Source organism: Tetrao urogallus (genome assembly GCF_951394365.1).
Source record: "Tetrao urogallus genome assembly, chromosome: 6".
NCBI lineage: Eukaryota > Metazoa > Chordata > Aves > Galliformes > Phasianidae > Tetrao > Tetrao urogallus.
The window spans coordinates 24,724,632-24,747,883 of NC_136819.1; the positions used below are offsets into that span (position 1 = coordinate 24,724,632).

At 39.6% G+C, this 23,252-nt stretch overlaps 3 protein-coding genes across 3 annotated transcripts; 1 reads left to right on the plus strand and 2 right to left on the minus strand.

Annotated features, from left to right (window-relative positions):
• Positions 1–2,695, minus strand: OIP5 (Opa interacting protein 5; the record flags this gene model as incomplete). Its single annotated transcript, XM_079537439.1, has 5 exons — positions 1–120; positions 1,172–1,253; positions 1,951–2,073; positions 2,296–2,362; positions 2,440–2,695. 5 exons carry the CDS (start codon positions 2,693–2,695, stop codon positions 1–3), a joined length of 648 nt encoding a protein of 215 aa, XP_079393565.1.
• A 379-nt stretch (positions 2,696–3,074) lies between these two features.
• Positions 3,075–15,325, plus strand: NUSAP1 (nucleolar and spindle associated protein 1; the record flags this gene model as incomplete). Its single annotated transcript, XM_079536945.1, has 11 exons — positions 3,075–3,170; positions 3,455–3,520; positions 4,755–4,940; positions 5,768–5,942; positions 7,300–7,389; positions 8,003–8,115; positions 9,035–9,222; positions 11,113–11,288; positions 14,019–14,129; positions 14,671–14,782; positions 15,238–15,325. 11 exons carry the CDS (start codon positions 3,075–3,077, stop codon positions 15,323–15,325), a joined length of 1,401 nt encoding a protein of 466 aa, XP_079393071.1.
• Positions 15,326–17,567: 2,242 nt separating this feature from the next.
• Positions 17,568–23,140, minus strand: NDUFAF1 (NADH:ubiquinone oxidoreductase complex assembly factor 1; the record flags this gene model as incomplete). Its single annotated transcript, XM_079536770.1, has 4 exons — positions 17,568–17,708; positions 19,233–19,307; positions 20,633–20,818; positions 22,631–23,140. The coding sequence occupies 4 exons, from the start codon at positions 23,138–23,140 to the stop codon at positions 17,568–17,570; spliced, it is 912 nt and encodes a 303-aa protein (XP_079392896.1).
• Positions 23,141–23,252: the final 112 nt, after the last annotated feature.

A 23,252-nucleotide genomic window follows, 5' to 3' on the forward strand; every position in this document is an offset into this window, starting at 1 on the left:
TTAGGACAATTCCATGTGATGCAGAGCTTTGTTTTCTGCCACATTATTTTGTTTCAGTTGCTCCACCTTCTTCATCAGCAATTCAATGCGCATGTGTGTCATCACAAGGCTTTCTTTCAGCTAGAAAAAAAGAAGAAAAAAGAGAGATGGGAGTTGTAAGATTAGAGAAAACTGGTCTGGATGTTTAATGTTCAATGATATGCATCCCACTTTCAGTGGCTAAAGCGCAGATGACTTTCAAAATGGAAAATGATGCTGGACTTCATGTTCTATGTCTACAAAAGCCAAAACTAACCAGGACTCAAATCAGAAACCTGTCCTAGAAAGAAATGATTGTGGGCCAGCATAATTAGTGTGTCAGAGATGCACGGAAACATTCCACTTGAAGAGCTGCTGAAGCGTTGCTGTGATCAGAGCAGTATTTTCTAGTTAACTCATTACATGTTTTTTTACATAGACTATGATTCTGCTTTACAAAATCTGGAGATGGCATCATCATCAGTTTAAGACAACCCTTCAAAAATGCCATTTCTAGAGTTTGGGGCTTAAGTTAACGCATGAAAAGTACTGTAGGCAAGATATATCTTTATAGCTTTTATCTTATCTTTACATCTTTTAAGATATATCTTTAAAAAGCAAAGACTAGAGTCCAACACTCGCTCTAATCAACATACAACTTTTCCAAAATCCCTCAACGCATGTTTGCAATGAAGCACTCATACTTTTACCTCAGAATGATCTATTTCAGCTTCACGGAAACTTACGCCTGGATGACATTTGTGCATTTTAGTGTCAGTTCCCATATAAAAATAATGGAATCCCTTTCAATTTGACAAATTTGTATACGTGTTTTTTATTCTTCAGCAGTGACTTTTCAATTCTAGGAACAACACAGCTAGCAATATTTAGGGAAAGTTTTATTTAAAAAGGATTTTCTGTTTTGCTTTCAACATGTAGAGAAGTACCCTTCCCTCTTGACAACATTTGGGTAGCAAAATTACACATACACGTTCACTAAAAAAAGAAACACCACGCTTTTGTCAGAAAATTAGCTAGAACTTGATATGTGTTACAGATAAAATAATATTATGAAGTATTTTAGTTAGCCAAAAATACTGATATCAAAAAGAATTTCTTGCTATTTTCATACAAAGTCATGCGGAAACCTTACTTTCTCTATTTGATCCTTTAGGGTCACAGCAGGAAATTTCACCTTAGAAGCTTCTATTATCATTTTGCTTTTTAAGAGATAACTGGAAAACAAATGGGGAATGTGAAGAACAAGAAAAACAGTTGAAAACAAGTAGTTGCATTCATTTAGACAGACTATTTGAGCTGATTTTAAAGCAGATAAAACTCTTCCCTAAAGTACTTCCCTAAAGTACCTAGACAATGAAAATACTAAAAACCATAACACATTTACTTCCAAATCATAAAATCCCCTCAGTACCAGCTAGTGAGGCACTGGAATGGGTTGCCCAGAGCTGAAGTAGGTGCCCTGATCCTGGAGACATTCAAGATCAGGCTGGACCAGGCTCTGAGCACCCTGCTCTAGCTGTAGGTGTCCCTGTTCATAGCAGGGGAGTTGGACTAGATGACGAGAAGGCCTGTAAAGGCCCCTTCCAACTCAAACAATTCTGTGGTTCTATAATCAGGTCCATCTATCGCAGACCTGTTTTATCTCTGACGTTAGTTAGGTGGATCTGGAACTGAAGGAGATCTCAGTACCGCAAATAGCTGAATTTAAACTTTGATGTGAGGAGACTCAGAAAGTATAAGGTAAATCGAATGGAATCATGACGACACAAAGTGAGAACAGAATATTAAAATCCCAGTGATGCTCTCAATAAAGCAGCCTTTGTTAGGTGCGTGTTAGCTGTATTTGTGCTGGAATAAGTTGCAAATTGCCATGAAATCCCTGACCGTCAAAACACTGGGCAGAGCACCCACCAGAAGATGCTTTTCTTGAAGAAGCAGAAGAAGCCTCGGAGATGGGTCAGGTCTCTGAAGGCAGAATAGAGAACAAAGCCCACAACTGTACCACACGACTGACAAGACAACGTGTTGTAAGCACTAAAAGGAAAAGCAGAACAATTCTATTATTAAATAAAAGCTTCTGAAACCATAGATACTGCTTCTCACTTGTCAGAGGACACAGATTAAGCGTAGATTCAAACAGGCGTGGAAAACCTCTGTAATAATCAAAGTTGAAAGGAGAGATTAAATCCACAGCGCATCGCACGGAACGCTTTAGGCTCTGAGACTCCAAAGTGACGTAAGGGCGTTGCTACGCACCATCCCGTCAGGGCTCCCTCCAGGCCGACCATCAGCTCCTCCTCGCACAGCACGTTGCTGGTGACTCCTGAGGAGAGAGGAGAAGCGCGTGGAGAAGCAGCGTGCGGAGGCGGAACCAGCCCCAGCCCGGCCCGCAGCACTGACTGAGGCAGACGACGAGGCCGAGGCGCTGCTCCTCCAGCGCGCACAGATGCAGAGAGTCGCCCAGCACCGCCCAGCACCCGCGGCACTGGAACACGGCGCAGTCCTCCGCTCGCAGCTCGTAGCACTGCGGCACCTCTGAAGCCGGAGCAGGAGCCGGAGCCGGAGGTGGCTCAGAGGAGAGCGGCCGCTCCACCACGATCGTGCCGCGGATCTGCGGCTCTTCGAAGAATCGTCGCAGCTGCCTCCGCACCGCCATCTCCTCCCGTCCGGCGCTGAAGCGCACCGCCCGCCTCCTCGGCCTCGCCATGGGAGCGCTGTTACTGGGCAATAGCGACGTCAATTCTCGCAGCACGGGGCCATTGGGAGGTGGGCTGCGGCGCCTCGTTCTGGCGCCCAATCAAGCAGTAGAGGGCGGGGATTTCCCGAGCAGCCTGCGCCAATCGTGATTGAAAAACAGCACGCTGGAGGCCACAGCAGCCATTGGCCGATTCCTGTGCCTCTAAGCCCGCCTCCCTCACCTGGCCCGGCCAATGGCCGGCCGCGGCGGGCAAGTTCGAACGGTGGAGGCGGGAGCAAGGCGCTCCGTGTCGGTTAAGCGCGAGATTCGAAGAGTGGCGGTTGGTAGTGGAGTAATAATGGCGCTCTCCTCACAGATTCAGTCTTTAGATGCGCTGAAGTACGTTGAGCTGCAACAGGTCGCCAAGGCCGCCGGCCTGAGGGCCAACCTCCGGGTGAGTGGGGGCGGCCGGGAGGAGCGGTGCCGGGACGTGGTGCCGGGACGTGGTGCCGTCGTCCCCGCGGTGTCGCTGGCGCTGAGGGAACCGCGTCCCTTTGGCGCTGAGGGCGGCGGGGCGGGCGGCGTGTCCGGGAGCGGCCGCGGCCGTTGTGGCCTCAGCGCTGTGGCCCGGTCCGCTTGGCGCTGGGCAGGGCGGCCAGGCCGGCACGAGCCCTCTCTGGGTTCAGGCGGTCTCCTTAGGCAGTGTTTAGTTCATCTGTCGCTTTGGTTTTTCTTCAGGCCGACAAGCTGTTGAAAGCTCTGAAGCAACACTTCCAAGGAAGAATGCAAGAAAATGAAAATACGGTAATAGATGATCAAGCAGCCCTTCTTTTTCAGAAAGAATGCTTTAGTGGTGTTAATTGTAATAAAAGTACTTTTTCAATGGCGCTTTTAGTTTAACGCGCTCATGTATTAATAGATGCATGTGTGAATGTTTGACATGCCCTCCTGAACAACAGAAGGCATTAATTTTGCCTGAAGTTTATCTGTTAGTATCAATACAAAATTATTCCCTGTAACAACTGACGTTTATACTTCTTCATTTTATATTCTATACTAACTAATCCCAAAGCATTTTACATCTGCAATTCACTTACACTGACATTATAACAAAAGCAAAAAAGGCAGCTGTGGAAAGATCTCATTGTGGCCTTACAATATTCAAAGGGAGCCTATACACACGAGGGAAGTTAGTTTTTTACATATGTGGATAGTGACAAGACAAGGGGGAATGGTCATAAACTAAAGGAAGGGAGATTTAGATTAGAATTAGGTTTAGAAGTTTTTTTTACTGAGAGAATGGTGAAGTGCTGGAATGGGTTGTCCACACAGGTTGTGGATATTGTGACCTTGGAGGTTTTCAAGGCCGGGTTGGAAAGGGCACTGGGCAATCTGATCTAGTAGTACTTAATCTAGCAGCTGGCAACCCTGCCTGTAGCAAGGGGGTTGGAACCTGCTGATCCTTGAGATCCTTTCCAACCCAAACCATTCTATGATTCAATACAATTGATATTTCTTTTATTCATTTATATTAGTTGCTTTTCTTATTAAGTTTCCTATGAGCCAAAATATTGCATCTAACACTTCCTTATGCTTTTGATAAATTTGCGTCTACTTTTCCAAAACAACTCATATTAAAATTTGCCTTTATAATCTACTTCTCTAAATTCATGAGGAAATTGTGTAGTCTTTTGTGGCTTGTATGTGTACATTTCTGTAGGATAATTTTAACAGATTTTGGAGGATAGCAGCTTCATTCAAGTCAGATCTCAAATACTAAGTGGCTGTTTACTTTTTTATATAAGTAGTCGCTTACTGAATATAAGTACTACAATTATTTTATTACGTAGCTTTTCCATGGAGATGTAGTTAAGGTGTTTTGGGAAATCTAGATATTGCCAAGTTAGTTACTGTACTACTTAAGTGTACTTTTGCTTTCGTCTGTGTGAAGTGCCTTTTCCAATAATGTTGAAGCTGTCCCTTTAGAGCGCCTATCTGCTGTATGTGCGTTCCATGTTATGGTACTTTTCTGATACAGAATTCTGAAAAAAGCGTGCCTGCTTCAATGGACTCTGAACCAAGCTGTCAGCAGGAATTTATGCCTAATCCAGCACGTTTTGTCACAAAAAGATGTAAAGAAAAGAAAGCAACCAGGAAAAAGAAGAGCTCTGATATGGAAGCTAATGACAGTGAAGAAAATACAGGGCCCTCTGTTGAGATGGAGGTAATTTGTATTGCTTTCTTTTGTGTGTCTGCGTCTTGCAATAAAACTGGAGATTTAAAATAAATAAATAAAGGCTTAATTCTGCTACTAGGTTAGCAGGTAAGGGTTTCATTTTTGTATGTAGGTGTACAGAAAACAAGAACTTGTACTTTATACCACAGATCTTGTCTAATTGGACTGTACACTACTCCACAATTAACAGAAATGACTTATGAAATTAGTCTAAGAAAAGAAAACCTTCTGAGGAAGTGCATGATTACTACACTGAGTGTAGGACTGATTTCACTCGCTCATCATATACATCTGAATGTTTGGAGCTTCACAATTTGGGTGGGTGAGTGGGTGAAGTCAGAATTGTGCAGAAAACTTAATGGTAGGGAAATGGTGACATGAGAGGCGTTGGTCCTTTTAGCAGCATGAGTAAACGAAAGCCAGTGGTAACTACAGCTGTGATAGTCAAAAGTAACATAGCAATTGAATGGACTTTTTCTTGAAAATAATTTTGTTAATAGAAGAAACATTGTGCTAGAATGTTAGAACTGTGCAGGTAAAAGCCTTAATATAGATAATTACAAATATTTCCTAGGTTGACTTATGTTGTGTTTCATAAAGCCTCTTCCTCATTCTCTCCCTGAAAGCAGGGTCAGCTATGAGGTTAGATCACAATGCTTGGGGTTTTATGTGAGCTGATTTTTGTAAAACTCTTCAGCATGGCTGTTACCCCACCTCTCTGGATACACCTTTCGATGACCAGCTGCTCTCAGAACAAAATCCTTTTCTTATATTCAATTGGAACAAAGAGTTTAATGAAGTATGCTTAACTGTAGGGGCGTTCTGAAACAAAGGAGAACGAAGTGCCTCAGGGTGATTGTGGAAAGGAAAAAATGGCATTCCAAAATGTGGACCAAGTTACTAAAAAAAGAGCTGATGAGAATCCAAGCACAGCTACTGCTGAGAAGAAGCAGCCAAACAGGACTTCTACTAAAAGCACTAGAGCAGAACGTAAGTAAAAACTTCCATAAACATAAGTTTTGTAGTACTTTAGATTTACTACTTAAGCTATTTTTTGTCTGCAAATGTTTTCAGTGAAGGAGTCTGAGTGTATTTGATCCTCCTGCTGCTTTGTTTAGGATCAGCGCCTTCTGGAATACACCTGAGATGCCAGTTTTTAAAGGAGCCAAATAGCACAAAAAGTGAAAATGCCTCAGTATTGATTCTTCTTCTTTGGGTGAATGGGCTTTTTCACTGCCTTCTTGGGAGTACAGCTAGTATAAAAAGATATGCAGGCAACACCATTGTTAATTTGTTAACACACAGATGCTGTTAGGCAGTGTAATGGTGGATCGCTTTTGTATCTGATAAATTTTCATGACCTTAGAGCATGATGCTGCTGAAAATATGGGCTTCTCCACTCTTTTGTGCATGCAGCTGAACTAGAGAGGAATTAAGTTTGTCTTCCCTATCTTGCTTGATAGATTCACAAAAAATTATTGGACATGTACCATTATTTGCCTCCTGTTAAGTGTCACAGTCCTTGTGATGTACCATGGGTATCTTTGCTGATTGATAGAATTTAAAGCCTTTCTTATTACAGGTCATATGTAACTTTAAAGCTAATTAAGAAAACAAAAGTTTTCTATGAAGCTTCTTTTAAAAGCAAATAAAATATGTAAAAAAATGCTTTGGCTGAAGCAGTACTAAAATTAGTTTCACATTGACACTTGAAACAGTGCTAATCTCTTCCCATAACTGCAACCACAAGTATCTGTACTGCTTTAGTTTTGTTTTTTTTTTTCCTCTCAACTGTAACTTCAGATGGTAAGATAGCTGTGTAATAGAGGAAAGACTATAACTACACTTAATGCATGTCGGTTTTGTCGTAGTACTGACCTGAAGGCAGAAATGATTTAAAAAGCTGAGGCTCTTGTGTGCATATTTAAGGTGGTGGCAGAAAGGCTAGCTAGAAGATATTTCTTTTTTCAGTTATCAATATTTTAAAAACATTAGCTTATGAACTGGATAAAGACCTGTGAGCTGTAGTTGCTTACTGCAAGCAAAGTTCTCTTGTTAACTCCTCCTGTAAAATACTTCAGTATTGAGAGAAAATAACCTGGTGTGACTGTCAAATTTGTGCTTCGCTTTGTAGTTCATCAGGGCATGCTTTTACTGACATGTCATTTAAAAGGCTTCTGAGATACTTAGGACTTATCTACTTCAAATGAGGTTTTATTTCTTGAAACCTAAACCACTTTGAGGAAATGAGGTGTGTTTTGCCACAAGTGCTTTAATAAAGGGCTATATTGATGTTGAAATATTTTTCTAGTAGTTGTAATAGTTTTGTTTAATCTTACTGTGCCAGGTGATCCTCATCCTGCAGGACAGAAGATTCCTTTGTATGTTGGTGGTGCATCTAAGCCTGGGAAAACAGGGCTGAAAGCTACTACACCAAGTAAGATAATCTTCCATGCTTAAAAAGAGAAAGTATTGCCTGTGTATGAAGAGAGATGAATTGCAGGTTTTGCAAAAATACAAATCTGGTTTCTATGAACCAAGAGGCTGTCTTCTCTTTAAAAAGCAAAGCAGAAAAACAAAACAAACCCAGAACACCAAAAATTACACTGATGTGTATCTTCCCACTTGTTTATTTGGTGTTTTCTGGATAAAACACTTACACTTGGAGTTTTCAAAACACCAAAGAGTAGGAAGGTGTGCTCTGACTCCCGATTCCTACTTGTTTTTACTTTATCAATACTACAGTTGTGATAACAATTCATCATTTTGTAGAATACTCACTTTTTTTTTTCTTATTACTTGACAGTGGAAGTATTTATCTTTTTTTCTTTGACCATGGAATTCTCTAGAGCATTCACCATGTAACCGTGTTGCTGATGTAGATGTTGTTGCAAGCTATTCACTTACCTGTGGGTACCCAACCTTATTTAGAGGAATATGCTATGGTCTTTGAGGCCATAACAGTCGGTGTTGTAAACTTTCTGTGTTGTAGCAAGCTTCTTTAGCAGTCTGTTAGATGCATGACTCCTATTACTTTTGGAACTTCTTAGACTTTAAAAGGCTGCACGAAGCTCACTTCAAGAAAATGGAGTCCATTGCTGATTACATTGAGAGGAAGAAAAAAATGCGTGAGACCTGCAGCAGTTCCCTCAGTGAAGCCAAGGTAAGTGCTAACAAACGAAGACTTTCACTGTTGCCATATTTTTACTTCCACAAAGGCTCTCCTTAAGTTTCCCACAAAGCCTCTTCAGAACTGAGAAGCTGGCCTTGTGCATATGTGATGGAGCTCTCTGACTGGAGTCCTATATAACTGGTTCTATGCAGTTTCTCTATAGTTTGATGTAACTTATTTGTTAATTGAGTATGGTTATAAATAGTTATAGGAAACAATAAATAGCTTGGTAATCATGTGTAAAATGTAATTCACGATTACTTGTGAAAGGGTCTCCTGGAACTTCTGGTAACAGGCATTTCTGAATTGCAGCAGAACATAACATGGGATGGGTTGTTTTCCAAAAAAATAGGGATTAAACAAAGGGTTTTTTTGTGCTTTAAAGAACCTTTGCCAATGACTACATACGTTACCTACTAATCCGTTAGTAGGTAACGTGTAGCTTCCAGTGGCTTTGAGTTAGTGCACATCTGACACCTGTAAGGGAAGCTTCTTTCTGGGCACAGCAGTTTTATGAAGCAACAGCAATGTGTCAGTGAATAGATGGATGTCACTGGATATACCAAAATAGTAACACTGAACTTCTGAACGTTACATTTCTCTTTCTTTAAGGCATACAGTGTATGAATGTATGCTTAAGAGAAGTGATTTTGGCAGATGCTGGCCAAAAAAGCCCAAATCATTGAAGGGCACCAGAAAAAGGCACTTTGTAGCACTTTTACAATATATGCTTTCAGATGAATTTAATCGTGTAAAATCTTAAGATTAAAACACTTCCCTCCTGTTCCCTTTCAAAGCATAAGAGACGGTGTGGTTGTCATACACACTATAGTTTCCCTGCTTCTTAACTGCTTTCTCGATGGAAAAACTTCTAGCAGATTGTGCTGACTCCCAGTTTGCTTTTCCCTAGAAACACAGCAGTGGCAAAACATTGTTATTCAGCCCCAATCCAGAACGAGGCAGATTCTCTGGCACTTGCACTCCCAGTAACCTGCGACGCTCACCACGCGGTTTGCTGAACGCTGGAAGTCAAAGTATTTTGCCTAGGAAATCTTCATTTAATCCTTCTGTTCTCTCAACAACCAAAATGAATGTCAGGTAATAAGAATGAAGCTGTCACTAATGTAATATGACACGTTGAAAATAATAAAGGTAGACTGTGATTTGACTACTTTATTACTATTCCAAGTATGACCCAGGTACAGATAGAAAGCTAGGCTGAAAGATAGGACTGACAGCTTTAGGCAATGCAGTAAATGTTTTTATCTTGACTCTTTAGTTAGATGTTTGACTGCAGAGGAAATTTGTCTCACTTCCAACCTTCATTTTCCTAAGCAAACCAATAAATTTTTTTTTTCCCTCTCTCACTGTGTAGGCATTCAGTTTTGTCAGCAACTTAACAGTGTCTCCTGTATTTGGATTAATTCCTCTTTGAGATGATTTAACCAGAGCTTTATGTAGTATCCCAGGTGGAACTTGCAATGACTTCAGATACTCTGTGCCCATAGCACAGTAGGGCTTCGTCTTGTGATCAACTGATATAAGCAGGTTGCTTTTAACAGATGGGAATCAAACTGATGCCAGAAAGTCATCACGACTTGCTAAATAAATGAGCTGATGTTATTAAGCCTCACCTTGTTTGCATTTAAGATACTATGCATGCTTCATTATTTTTATAAGTAAGCAATTATATTAACATCTCCTGATTAATTTTTTTTATTATAAGTAATTCTTTTAATAGCTTAATAGTGACTTTTCTGGGTCTTGAGGAAAAAAAATCTTCTTAAAGAACTGAAAATACAGTCCCTAAAAGTATTCTTTTGCACGCTTTTCTTTTCAGCAAAAGTCATTTTTTCTGCTGTTTTTCCTGGCTTCTAATTGTTGTACTGACACCAACTACTTGCTTTCACTGGGCTTTCTACAGCAGCTGAAGTTCAGATTTAGACACTCTATTTTATACTTATCACCCTACTAATGACAGGTGAATCTTGTGTCTCTATTGCATTCCTTTGAATTTTTCTGATAACCTTCACTTCCTAATAGCTGTGTGCCAAGTGAATAATTGCTGGGACTATTTTTTGGTCCTCGAATAAATATTACACGTGTGGTTTTTCCTACTGGTGAGTCAGTACATCTTCCATTATTGACCAACTCCTAATGATTTATTTACATTATGGGACTTGTAACTTTTCCTATCAAGTTATTTGACTGTTGAGAATTCAAGACTGAATGTTCCTTGAAACTGAAACTGGATCAAACTGAATCCAGATGGCTTTGTTTCTATTTTAAATGTGCAATTTTGATTTCCATGCTTTTTCTTCCTATTTATCCCATTTCAATTACTCTGTATCACTTTCTTTCTTCCTGTGGAAGTGACAACAAACAAAAATAACTCATTCTGTCTCTGTGCTTCGTGTTGCATGTTTTTTCCTCTCTGCTGCAGCCCTATTTGATTCTTTCACAGTGCCTAAATTGAAGCTCTTTCAGAATTTATTTCCATGTCATCTGTCCAAAAATGTAATGGAATGCAAATGCACATCCACGAACTTGCTTGAAATACAGTTCTCTTCAATATTAACTTTTTTTTTCCATATCTTGCAGGCTTTCAGCTCTTTATTGATGAGACTATTAATTCACAAAAGATTTTAAATTTATTTCATGATCTCACACACGTATACTTAAAAAATGTGTCTATTCACATTTGCAGCACACAGTTCTTAGTATGCAGTTAGTTTATTGCATCCAAATACATTTGATTTCTGAAATAACCTCTTTAAAATCACCTCTTTAAAATTTCCACTGTTATTTACAGTTGTTAATGATGGTTCACAAGCTGAAAATTGTCGAAAGTATTTTTAGTGCAGTTTGTTACCTGTGAATGTCTTTGCTAGTTACCAGCTTTATTGTAAGTGCAACACTTGCTCCTTGTTTTCTGACATTGCTTGCATTCCTTGCAGGTGACTTTTCTTGATTATCTCTAACTTCCAGGTTCTCTGAAGCCACAAAAGATAATGAACATAAACGTTCTCTTACTAAGACTCCATCTAGGATGTCTCCATACGTGGAAGAGATCTGCACACCTGACAGCCAGAAGAGCTGTGAACCCCTAAATGCAAAAAACAGCAAGAGAAGCACGAGAAATAATGACCTGCCTGCATTAAAGGGTAAAGCAGTTACTAAATACTTGTCTCTTTCACATCAAGACATGTTTTATTGAATGTTTGTGTAACCTGTGGACCAGTAACCTAATAGATTATACACTTCAATTTAATCCAGTAATGAATGAGTGATTCTTTAGAAACTGCAGTAATTTATTTCCTTCAGTTTCCAGTTTTCTTATTGTCACTGAAGACATGGGCTTGATGTCTTCTCAGAGGTCTCATTCTCCTTGAAGGATGCACACATCTTAAGACAATCTGATATCATCACCTCAGCAATCCTAGTTAGTTTGGAATCCAAAACCCTATAAAACCCTGTCTGTAGGGAAAATAAGTCTTTTGATCACTAGCAATCTGCAACAGCGAAGCATTGCTAAGAATTGATGCCCCAGCATCACTAAGTACATCAGCTTTAAGTTCTTGACCTCTCAGTATATATGACAATACTGATATTCTTTTTGTTGGGGTGGCAGCTGGAGGTCTCACTGCTGTTGTTTTCTTGTCTTTATTCGTTTCTTCTCCTTAAATGTGAAAATCCTCTCTTCCAAACAAATATGCAGAGACAAGGAAATAATCTATTTCCTCTGAAGGACTAGAAAAATGCAGGGGGCTGTATATGGTATTGCTTAGTCATTTTAGGGGAGTCTGTTTTGGTATCCCAGTTCTTATTGTAAAAGTAAGAATTACTATCCTAAAAGAACAGAAATGAGCTTAGGAAAATAATTGTCAGTGTCTCTCATCCTTAAAAACAGATAAGGGTAAAACTGATAAAATCTTGTTTTCAGTATGTGGTTTGGTGCACCTTAAGCAGCTGAGCTGAGGAACTAACATCTAAATCATAACTTAAACCTCAGCACAGAATCAGTTTGAGTGAGCCATAATACATTCCTCTCTGGCTACAGAACTGTGTTTACAAGTTTAGTGTAAGTTGTTAAGTGGCATGAAAGACAAAAAAAGGCCGCATGTTCTCCTTAAAGCACGAATGTCCAACCTTTTGGCTCGCCTTGGCCACACTGAGTGAGAAGGAAATGCATCGGGCTGCGTATATGTGGATTACTCCAAAAGTAATGCCTCCTATTTAATTTCTTTGAAACCTCAATGGATAAAAAGAGCACGGTGGCACTGTTTGATAGAGCAAATTCTCAGCTACAAAATGCTATTTTTCAACATAATCACCATATGCTCTGCATTTTGCAAGCAATGAACAAGCACCTACATGCTATGTTTGTTTGTTTGTTTTAAAAAAGTCTCCACTCACTCTTCACAACTGCTGTTTGGCCTCCATAGGCATTCAGCTAAGCATCAACAAATGTGAACGTGTGCTGCTTTTTCCACAATGAGGAATTCATTTCTACACCTTTGCTTCCATGGCAGCAGAGGGGCAGTCTGACAAACTGGTGTCTGTCTTGTTGTTGTCACGCAACAACAAGAAGTAATGGAATATTGGTGGGAAGGTTCAACCTCTGCTGCTGTGCCACCAACATCCATGTCTGACATCACTGGCCAACATAATAAAATAGGAGGCATTACTTTTGGAGCAGCCCTTGTACAATATATACTGTAATTAACACGCATCAGTAACAAAACATTTAAATGCTTAATACTTTTTATTAAAACATAACATTTGAGAGCAAAAGAAAAACACCAGTGGATGTTGGTTTTGCTAAACTAATGCATCAGCCACGCTCAGTGGCGGAGCTGCACTTCTAGTGAGCAGATTTCTGATGAAATTTTACTCCTGTGCTTCATCCTTGAAAGCACAAGAGTTGTTCACAAACTGTTTACTGCCAAAAGGGCGATGGCATGAATAAGACATGATGTGAAGTCAGAGGTATTTCTCTCTGGTAAGAGAGTGCGTGCAGAAATCCAGAAGAGAGATACGATCAGTTTCAAGTTGAGTATCTGATTGCAACTTTATCTGTTCCATTTGAAAATGTACAGAACATATATTTATGTTGACTGAAAACAGAAGTGCAAATAGACCAAAAAAAAAATGATAATTTTTTTGGCAGTCTTGAAACCTGTTCTCAATTCTTTCATCAAAATGGAAAGCATGGCTGTGTATTTCTTTGGCTGTTCACAGGACTGTTTAGCCAGTGTGTCAAAATGCAGGAACTTATTTGCTGCTCCTCGAGCTGGCACTGCACTGCACCCCCCCATGCCCTGGTCTCAGCACAGATGGGGTTAATAGCACAAGGCTGTCTGGTTGTTGCTGAGTAATGGCTGTGGAGCTGCTGCCCTGATGGTGAGGGGCTGGCTGTGCTGTGAGCTGTGTGGAGCAGATACAGTGCATTGCCACATAACTAATTCACTTACCTACTCATGGCTGTAGGCTGTTCCTCTTGCATCAACAGTGAGAAGCTACTAGCATGACATACAGTGTTATGTGTGCTTTTAGATGTTAGTAAAGTGAGAGTTGCAGTGTGATCAGTGAATCCAGGGATTCTGAACTAATGTGAGAATGACTTCAACTAACCTGAGGTGTAGCAGATCTGCTGCTTACCAGAATGCTATCTAAAATCAGAGCAAAAAGGTATTTCACGACTTCTGCCCTATCTGGAAGCTTCCTTTTGACAGTGAGCTGTTTGCAATTTCTTCTTTAGTGGCAGAAGGCAGTGTTTAATAACTCTTTAGTCTTAACAGTTGTCACATGGTCCTCAGACACTTCCTGAGTTGCTTTGTACACCGATGTTCCTGCTACCATTAGTAAGTATGATATCTTGATGCCTTTTGTAGCTATTACCCCGTTCAAGTTCGCAGCTCAATCTGCAGAACCCTCAAGCACCAAAAAGATATTTGATCTCAAAGCAAGTCTTTCAAGGCCGCTTCGGTATCAACCACACAAAGGTACTGTGATGCATTGGTAGTGTTATTTATAGCAAAGTGTTCATAAAATAAGCCACTGAGCAAACTTTCTATATCGTGGTGTGAATTGGCTTTCTTTTTTTTTTTTCTCCTCTTTTTTGAGATTTCCCATAGTTTGTGCACTGATGTGAAAGTTCTACTTTGTGTGTTCTGAGAGTCTCCCTACTGGAGAAAAAAATCTCTAACAAAAGTTTCATAAATAGAGGAGTAAACATTCTTGTATTATGTTGGATATACAGAATATATGGATAATTCTGTACACAATAATGCTTGCTTAAAAAGTGCACTTTCTTAGCAAAAGCAAAACATCTGAAGTGTTTGTTGCATAGAGACTGCTACCTGGAAAACTGCTCATAAGAAATAGGCTGATGAAGCTAATGTATTATGCAGCTGAAGAGGCATTTTCTCTCAGAGGAAACCAGCCAAGGACAAGCTAGCTAGTGTAAAATTCACAAGAAGTTGTTAAGCATGCTGTTGCTAAGCTGTAGTAGTTCAGTATCCTCTCTTTGCCTCTAATTTGTAGGACGGTTAAAACCTTGGGGAGAACTTAAGGAAAATGCTCCCCCAAAGAGGTCTGTCAACAGCAGCATCACTTCACATAAGAGAGACTACAAACAGCCACATCTCCAGACAAGGTCAGTACAACACTTTGTACAACAGCTTTTTATGAATAGTGTCATTTAAAATAACATCGTGACTCGATTATCTCTTCGAGCATTAAAATATACGGTTTAGGAAAGAACAGTTTGTATTCATATTGTAGTTCAATACCTATGTAGCAGCTATGGACTTGATAGATCTCCTTCTGTGAAAAGCTATCAATTCCAGCACTGGGTGATTTATCTCAAAAGAAACTGGGTATTAATGAGTTGCTACCTTGAGTGTTAGATCTGTGCATCTAAGCTTAAGTATTTCAACTGAATCTAAATATTCAGACTAATGTCTAACTGGAGCAGTTTTCTTTTGCATAGCTAATGTTGCACACTGTTAGAACAGGTATTAAGCCCTGGTTAACTTCATATTTCTGAGGTTGCTTCTATTTTTGCTCTTACTGTAATCTGAAATGGTCTCTCTCCTTTTTCTCCTTTAGGGAAGACAGGCGGGAGAAGCATGAGCAGGAGAGAAAAAAGAAGAAAGCTCAGGCTCTTAGAAACCGTAGAGGACTATCTATGGGTTAGGTAAAATCAGAAATAGCTAGGATCTCACTTGTAAATACTGTTTCTCTCATGTAAATATTTGTGCTGTTTGTGCTTCAGAGTATGGGTCAGGTTGTTTATTAGCTAGGCAGAATCCACAGATGACTGAATAAGACCTTACAGTGCATCTGAGCATAACGTTTTACCAATCAGCTCCTAAGCTCTTAAATGTTTAGAACTCTCATCTCCTTGGAGAACTGTCTCTAGCTGCAGAACTCTCCAGTTGGTTACTGATATTTTCTAACGTTACTATGTATCACACTATGTATCTCATGTAACTAAAAGATGTCAAAGGAGAAAATGCAAGTGGGAAAGAGATGCTCGTGGAGCCTCCTAATAACTTGGTGCAGACTTCACCAAAATGTTTGTTATCCACTAGAACGCAGAGTTTGGATTGCAAGCTTCAAAACATTCCACTGGTCAATTAAAGGAACTGAGATATCTGCTTGCTCTGTTCTCCAAGCAGATCCTTAAAACCTGTAGCAACTGTTCAGTGTGTCCTACCATAGATCTGTGAAATGGTAGGGAATCTCCAGGGAAAGAAATATGCATGCTTTCTGGAAATCCACAACGTTTACAGAAAACTACAAGGCATAGCAGAACTATGATTTTTTTTTTTTTTTTTTTTTTTCAGTAAGGTCACAGATGAAAAGTGGCTTTACTAACTAGTACTGGATGCTTAGATCAGTTATGGTTGGGCTTGGTCCTTTCGAGAATAAACAGATGATTAAAAAAAAACAATTGAAATACTTCAAAGATGTTAAGAAGAGTGAGATGTTTAAATGCCTTAAATGCAAAAACTAATGTTATTTAAAAAAAAAAAGGTTCAGAAAAGCTATTTGGATGTGTTATGGATGAAACTGTGACTGGAAAGGTAACTCAGCAGTTGTAATCTCAGCAAAAACTTGTACTTCAAAAACACTAGGTGAGCAAATACTTCAGTGCTGTCATATCAAATGCTGAAACATAAAGCTTAATTGTTTTTATAAACCAAATGGGGGGGAAATAAATTTTTTTGTACATACCTTGTTTATTACCAGTTATCTATTGTGACTACCTCTACCTACCTCCTTAGTGTAGCACCAGTTCTGTTTGCACGTTACTCAGTTATCTCTGAACAGATTTGTTTCTGTACTGATTTGCCTGCATACCCTTTCGTGAATGCATTAGTGTTCTGACACCATTAGGAAGTATAAGCTTTGCTCCCCTTCTGCTTTAAATCTGTGCAAGAGGAAACTGCTGATGCAAGATGGTGTCAACTTGCTTTGTTGTGGTCTCCGTATAAGGCAGAGCTAAGATTAGTTTTTTTTAAGGCACATTTAAGGAGGGACACTAAATGATGTCAAGGCTTTGACTAGTCTATTTGTGACATCTGAAATGAAACCATTCAGCAATTGTTCTTTAAAGTATTTCTTAAATTACTGAGGATGACAAAAAAGAGGGGTTGGGGAACTGAGCATTTGCCCTACCTCTTGACACTGTGCCTTTCTGCAACACAGTTAACTAACAACACTGCAGAAAAGCATCACCTGTTCTTCCTGGGCCATAGGCTGTGGGTAAGAGTGTTAATAAAGCTGAGGTGCATTTCTAGGGAATTGCCAGTGCCTGGAACCTTACTTCTGTTTAACAGCTTAGTCTTACTGCTTTGTAGCTCTTATCACCTATAACTCTAAAATAAGAGCTAAATGCGCTTCAGTGCTACTGTTTGCTCGTGGCAGCAGCAGGTTTTTCTTTCCTGACATATTTCAGGTCCTGTTCTTTTGTAAATTTCAGAAGCTGTGACACACTTCAGCAGTATCATCACTGTATTAATTCACACTGTAACTTCTCCAGTTACAACCTGTTTTTCAAGTCTTTTACAGCCCTATAAACAGTGTATTAGAAAATCAAACTAAGTACGAAAAAACAACACCACGTTAACAGAATACTCTTATTCAGGACAAAAGTTAAAACGTACCCAGACAGCAGTTAATACACAGTAAGCATGTACTGCAGCTCTCAGCAGGCTGTATTCCAGTTCCTGTAGGTACAAGCTCTCAGCCTGTTGTTGGCAGCTTGATGATGCCAACAGTGTCAGTCTAGTCAGATTATGAGTCAACACTTCATCCACTTAACATTTAATGTTTACATAATTGTAACAACTTGAAGGATATTCTCACACTTTATAAAATGCTTAAAAATTAAGTAAGCAGCTGATGAATGTTCCAAAGGACACAAGACCAACTTAGATTCTAGGATTCCTTTCGTATGTTTCATAGGCAAATTCTTCTGTGTGAGCTCTGTCATTTAGCAGGCCAATAAAATCAATCTCCAGCTGGAAGGGACCATCTACTTTATCTCCCAGTGTGAATCCAAGGGTACTGATCTAATAAGGAGATGCATACGTTAGAATAAATCTTAAAATAATGTTACAACCTGTAACTACCACTTCCACATCCTACAAATAGTTCACAACAGTTCAGTTTAAAAGAGGGGTATCTGCTCAAAACGCAGCAGTATCTCCAAAGGCACAAATGCTTTATTACTACATTTTCATTACAGGCTCCAATGGGATTCACAGGTTCTTTTCTACCATTAGGTTGAAATGTATTGAAAACGGCCTGAGCCTAGTGCAATACTGGGATTTTCAGCCTTCGAGGTCTGAATATTGTCAATTTGGTCATGATAAGATGAATTAATAACATACTTCTGTCACTTTGTTTTAACAGTTCTAATATGAACAGGAAACACAAATGGAATGTAATTAAGGATGGATGGAACTTCCATTTCAAGACAGAGGCCTGTTACATTGTGAAAGTGCCCCCAAAGCAAACATTTTGAAAAACACAAAACTACTCCTGAATTTTATATCGCACACTGAGTTATTTAGCCATAGTTTTCCAGTTACAATAGCATTTTTCAAAAGAATATCCCTCATTCATTCTCAATTGCAACACTAATTGATTAAATAATAACTTCATTCTAATTGTAATAAACACCATACAAATCCCTGGAGCTCAGACATGTCCCCCATTAGCCTGTAGCATATGCCTCGAAAGCCTTCTGCTCTTGTCCATCACCAACCTTTCAGAGACTCCAGTGTTACTGGTTCTCAAATCAAGTTGGGTGATAAGTAGCTGAACACCTACAAAGCTCCTGGTATTTTAGGGATTAGGGAATCTGCGCTGGAAGTGCAGGTCTGATCCATACCCATGACTTTAAGGGCTGCCGTACGTGCAGGAATGTGTCAGATTCAAGCTGAATAACTGCATGCTAAGAATTTGCTGAGAATTGAGGATAAACATAAGTTGCACATGCATGCTAAATAAGTAATAGAGTAAAGCTAAGGTGGTAGAGCAGAGTAACACTCCTCTGATTGATTGTAAGGATTCAATTGCTTTATCTTCTCCAGAAGTGAGCTCTGCAGTCAGCTCTTGGCTTGTGCAGGCTACAGAAGTTTTAAAGCTGGTGACTGTTACAGGTGACTGCAGGAATCACCTAAACTCCGTGTTCTGAAGAATTTATCCCTTCGTAATGCCTAGATACGTTGCCTGTGATACATGCTTGCTTTTATTATTTTTGGCAGTACTGTGCCAAATTGCATTTTAGATATCTCAGTCACTTTGATCATTCCTTTAAAAAAACTATTTATTTTTTAACAGACAAGTTATCTAAATCTCTTAAAAATATCTGTGGAACTACTTTGAAGTAAATTGACACTGAAATCACAAAGTAGGATAATTTGTATGCAAAGGTATGCACACAGGAATAAGTACTTTAAAACAAGTAGAGACTCATTGAATTTTAAATTTAAAACCACCGAATATCCCAAGGATTTCTCAATTACCTATACAACAACAATACAATCTCAAAGTATGTTTCTGACAGATTAAGCCTATAGAAAACTTGCCTTGTCTAACCAGATAGGGTGTTGGTCATCCTGTACTCTTCCTCGACTGGACAGAAAGAATTTGGAGAACGGAATCTGACAGCAGAAACAAAAGAAAAATGGACTTTAGTGTCACCAGTCTATAGAATAAAACCCCAAGGCAAAAAAGAATAACAAACAGCTGCCTTAGAAAATGAAATAACACCAAATCTGGTACCAGCGCTCCAGGGTCCAAAGAATCAGTGAGAAAAGAAGCGTCACCCATTAGCCACATGCTGCCAGCTCCAGCCCCACGCTGCCCTGTGGCAGCCGTTTCCAGCTGTTGTGCTGGATTCTGAGCCAGCTGGCGCACAGGAGAGGCTGAAGCATGGAAGACAGCCGTTCACATCTAGAATATCTCCTTCCAACAATGTCGGCTTAAATTAATGAAAGGTCTAGGATGCATTGTAAGCTCACCGACAGCTCATCTACATCCAATCTGCATATTTTGTACTGCAAATTTCATTCAAAGACATCAATATTCTAACAAAACAGTTCACAAAAATATAACAATGATACAAGAGAAGAGAACTGGCTGGTGTGGGTGAGGAACATACACAGGCCAGCAGTGACACACTTCAGTGTCCTCAGAAAAGAGCTGAAACTCCCACTTCTTGCCAACGTTACTGCATGTCATAGATTCAAAGCTGTGACTAACAGCCCACATACCTCTGAGGCTCCAACTGACTCCAAGTTTGGCAAACCACACTGCAGGGTAGAAATCTTACATCAAGTCCATTTATTATTACAGATAAAATGGTAATTGCATAGAAAGTTCCTGGCACTGCCTGCAAAGCTCCAGTAGCTGCATCTGTTCAGTGCACACTCCGACCACCCACTGTATGAGCTAACTATGCACCCTGCCTGGCTGCTTGTTTGTTTTCCAGTGTTAAGAAAAGGCGACCCACGGGATTCCAGACAATCACAGGTACAGAATGGCAGGTGCTCCTGAGCCCCAGTACAGCCCCACACACAGGTGTGACAACCAGGAGATTCTGGTTTTGGTGGGTCTTTTTTTGTTAATCTGAATTAATGAGCCCTCAGCTCGGGAAGCCAATTTCAGCTAGGAGTAGAATTTGTTGCTTTTTTTTTTTTTAATAAATTAATAACATCTAAGTATACACATACATTTGTCATAATGTATGTATTATAGTACATATATATTCCCATACTATAGTACAGTAATAGTATAATATATATTACATATGTATAGCATCAGCATAACTCAAAGGTCTGCCTCCTGTAACAGCAAACAACAGACACTTAGGACACTTAGACACACGGTAGATTATTTAAAATACTTAGTAGATATCAACGTATTATTGTATTAATATAATTAGTGTTACTAATTATTCGTTACTAATTATTACTCATTTGTTTACCTTTATTTCCTCCCAGTACGGTCCTCCTCGTGTGAACATGAAGTAGTTGTACAGGTCATCCTTTTGATGGGAGAAGTAAGGGTCTGTATAAATGTTTACCATCCAAGGTCTGCCATCGCCACGGACACGTAAATACAGACTGTTGAAGTTTGACCAGTCATAATACTTCTTCCTGGCAAAAGATCCCTACAAATATTAATAAATAGAATTATTCCTTTCATACTTAAAAAGAAATCTCCATTATGAAGAGCAAAGTGCTACTGCTTGAATCACCGCCCTTGTTCTCACTGCAAGCAATATCTACTGTGATACAGTGAAAATGGGGTCCTTTCTCATCAGACCAGTCTCATCTCAATGAATTTCCTTCAGCACTGTATGAGAGCCCACAAAACGTAGTATCACCACTCTGAAGATCCATGCATTAGTTATAAATCTTGTAATTAGCAGATTTATATCCTAAGACTAAATCCCCTCCTAGGCAAGAACACAAATTCTGTAATAGCACACCAGGCCTGTAGTTAAGTTTAATATTCTGTGGTTAGCACTAGACTACTCAGAAGAGGTTACAACGTGGGATAATTTATCCCCTATGGTAACTTACTTTCTTTATTGAAGACTGACGTGAGCACTAGAAGCACCTACACATTTTCCAACAGTTTTTGACACTAACTGTGCACAATGATCTGGATTACAAGCACATTCAATCCTCAAATGTATTTTCCAAAGATCTTCCAAGTCCCAAAGTTGTGATTTGCACTCTGACAGATCCAGTAACCTCTGCAGAATGTTACTGAGGTCGCTGGAGCAGGAGGGTGTCATTGGAGATATTCTTGGCCAGAATTGCTCAAACCAAACCAAAATTTGCACCAAAGATCCAGAGGTTTCTCCTTAACTTGATATTGTTACTACAGCTACCTAATTAGCCTTCCTTTTATAAGCTCACAATCAGTAGACAATTAACCCATTAATGCAAAGACTGCGGCTACTTGATTTTCTGATTTGCCAATTTTGACCCTTTTTACTTGAATAAGTCTTTGTATTCATGCTTTCACCTTTTGATCTCAAACTGTATTACAAAGATGGACTGACAGACACTTTGCTACTTCAAAATTAGGAGAAGAAAGTTTGAGTCACATTCACGCAAGGCCAGAGCAATTTAACTCTAACGAGATGCAACTTCCTGCCCAACTCCCCTGTGCTGGTGTCACCAGTCTGTGGTGTTCACACCAGTCCGTGGCATTCTGCCTATCATTTGCCTGTTGATTTTCCTTGCTGACATTCTCTGCTCTCCAGGTTTACAGTTCAGAAGACTTGTAGCTGCTTACTTGTGCTGAATCATAAACAATAGAACAGACTAAAAAGGTTTTTAGTAACATGCTGAGTCAAAGTGTTATTTTTCTTTTTAAGGATGTTAAAATAAAAGGAATGAAAGAAGCAGTGCGATAGGAGCCATATGCTTACATTTTGTTCAACTCAAAATTATCAAACATTTATCTTGCTTTTTCTGATACACAGTAGGGGCAAGACTTTTAGAAAAACGTCTCAAAGCATTAATTTCCTGCGAGGGAAATAAAGACAAACTCGCCTAAACTAAGTTTGATAAAGAGACCCAGTTGAAGCCCAGCATATTTGTCCTTATGACACATGCAATGAATTTAAAATTCGGAGACTCATCAATTTTAATCATATCAATTTCAGATCTAAAAGCTCACTACAAATTCCTCATTTGCGATGAGGCTGCAAACAGGACTGTCTTAACAAGCGATGTTACATCAGCAAATGACCAAACATGTTGTCTTCTAAGAAAAGAGAAAAGCTGAGTAAGACTTTCAAGTTCCTTCCAGGTCAATAGGTCAGTGGATACAACAGCAGTGACATCTATACAAATAGAGCATGTAATAATCCTGAAGGTGGTCAGTTATAACCACATTAAACAACAGTCCACTTGTCATCACTGGAATCATAGAAAAGCACTCAAATAACAGATGCTGTACTTACCACTGCTGGTTTGGCTCTCATAGTACAATATCCACTGTATTTCGTCTCCCCATCGCGAGGTACTTCAGTATTGAGTATTCCATACAGCATAGCACCCTGGTTGTTCCTACCCAATTTTAGGTAAACTTCACTTTTTCCTCCAATCTCCACATCGGAGGAAATAACCCATTTATTTAAATCTTCCTGGCTCCGAAACACCCACATCACCTTTGTCTGTTCCAACATGTATTGACTGAACGAATGGCCGTCAGGTCCTTTTAGGTGGTCTTCGGTCTCCTTCTTCAGCAAGCTTAGCTGAGTCTTTAAGGCATTAATGCCCTTCTTAAAGCTGAAATCAATGTTTCGCCAAGACGGTGTTACCTCAGGCTGTGACCCTGGCCTCCTGTAACTGCTGTAACATTTTGACATGGAATCAACACGGAGAGTTCCAAGCAAAGGTTGCAAAACTTTGTGTCTGCAGCATCTACCATGTAAGCACACGCTGTTCAGCAACGTAACTGCTACAGCCATGCTAGTAAAGACACAGAATTTGCTTCCAGCAAGGCAATTTATGGGTTTGAAATTAATTTAACAGCCAAATTAGTATCTGGAGGTATCTTGGTTTGTTACTGCAGTTAATCTC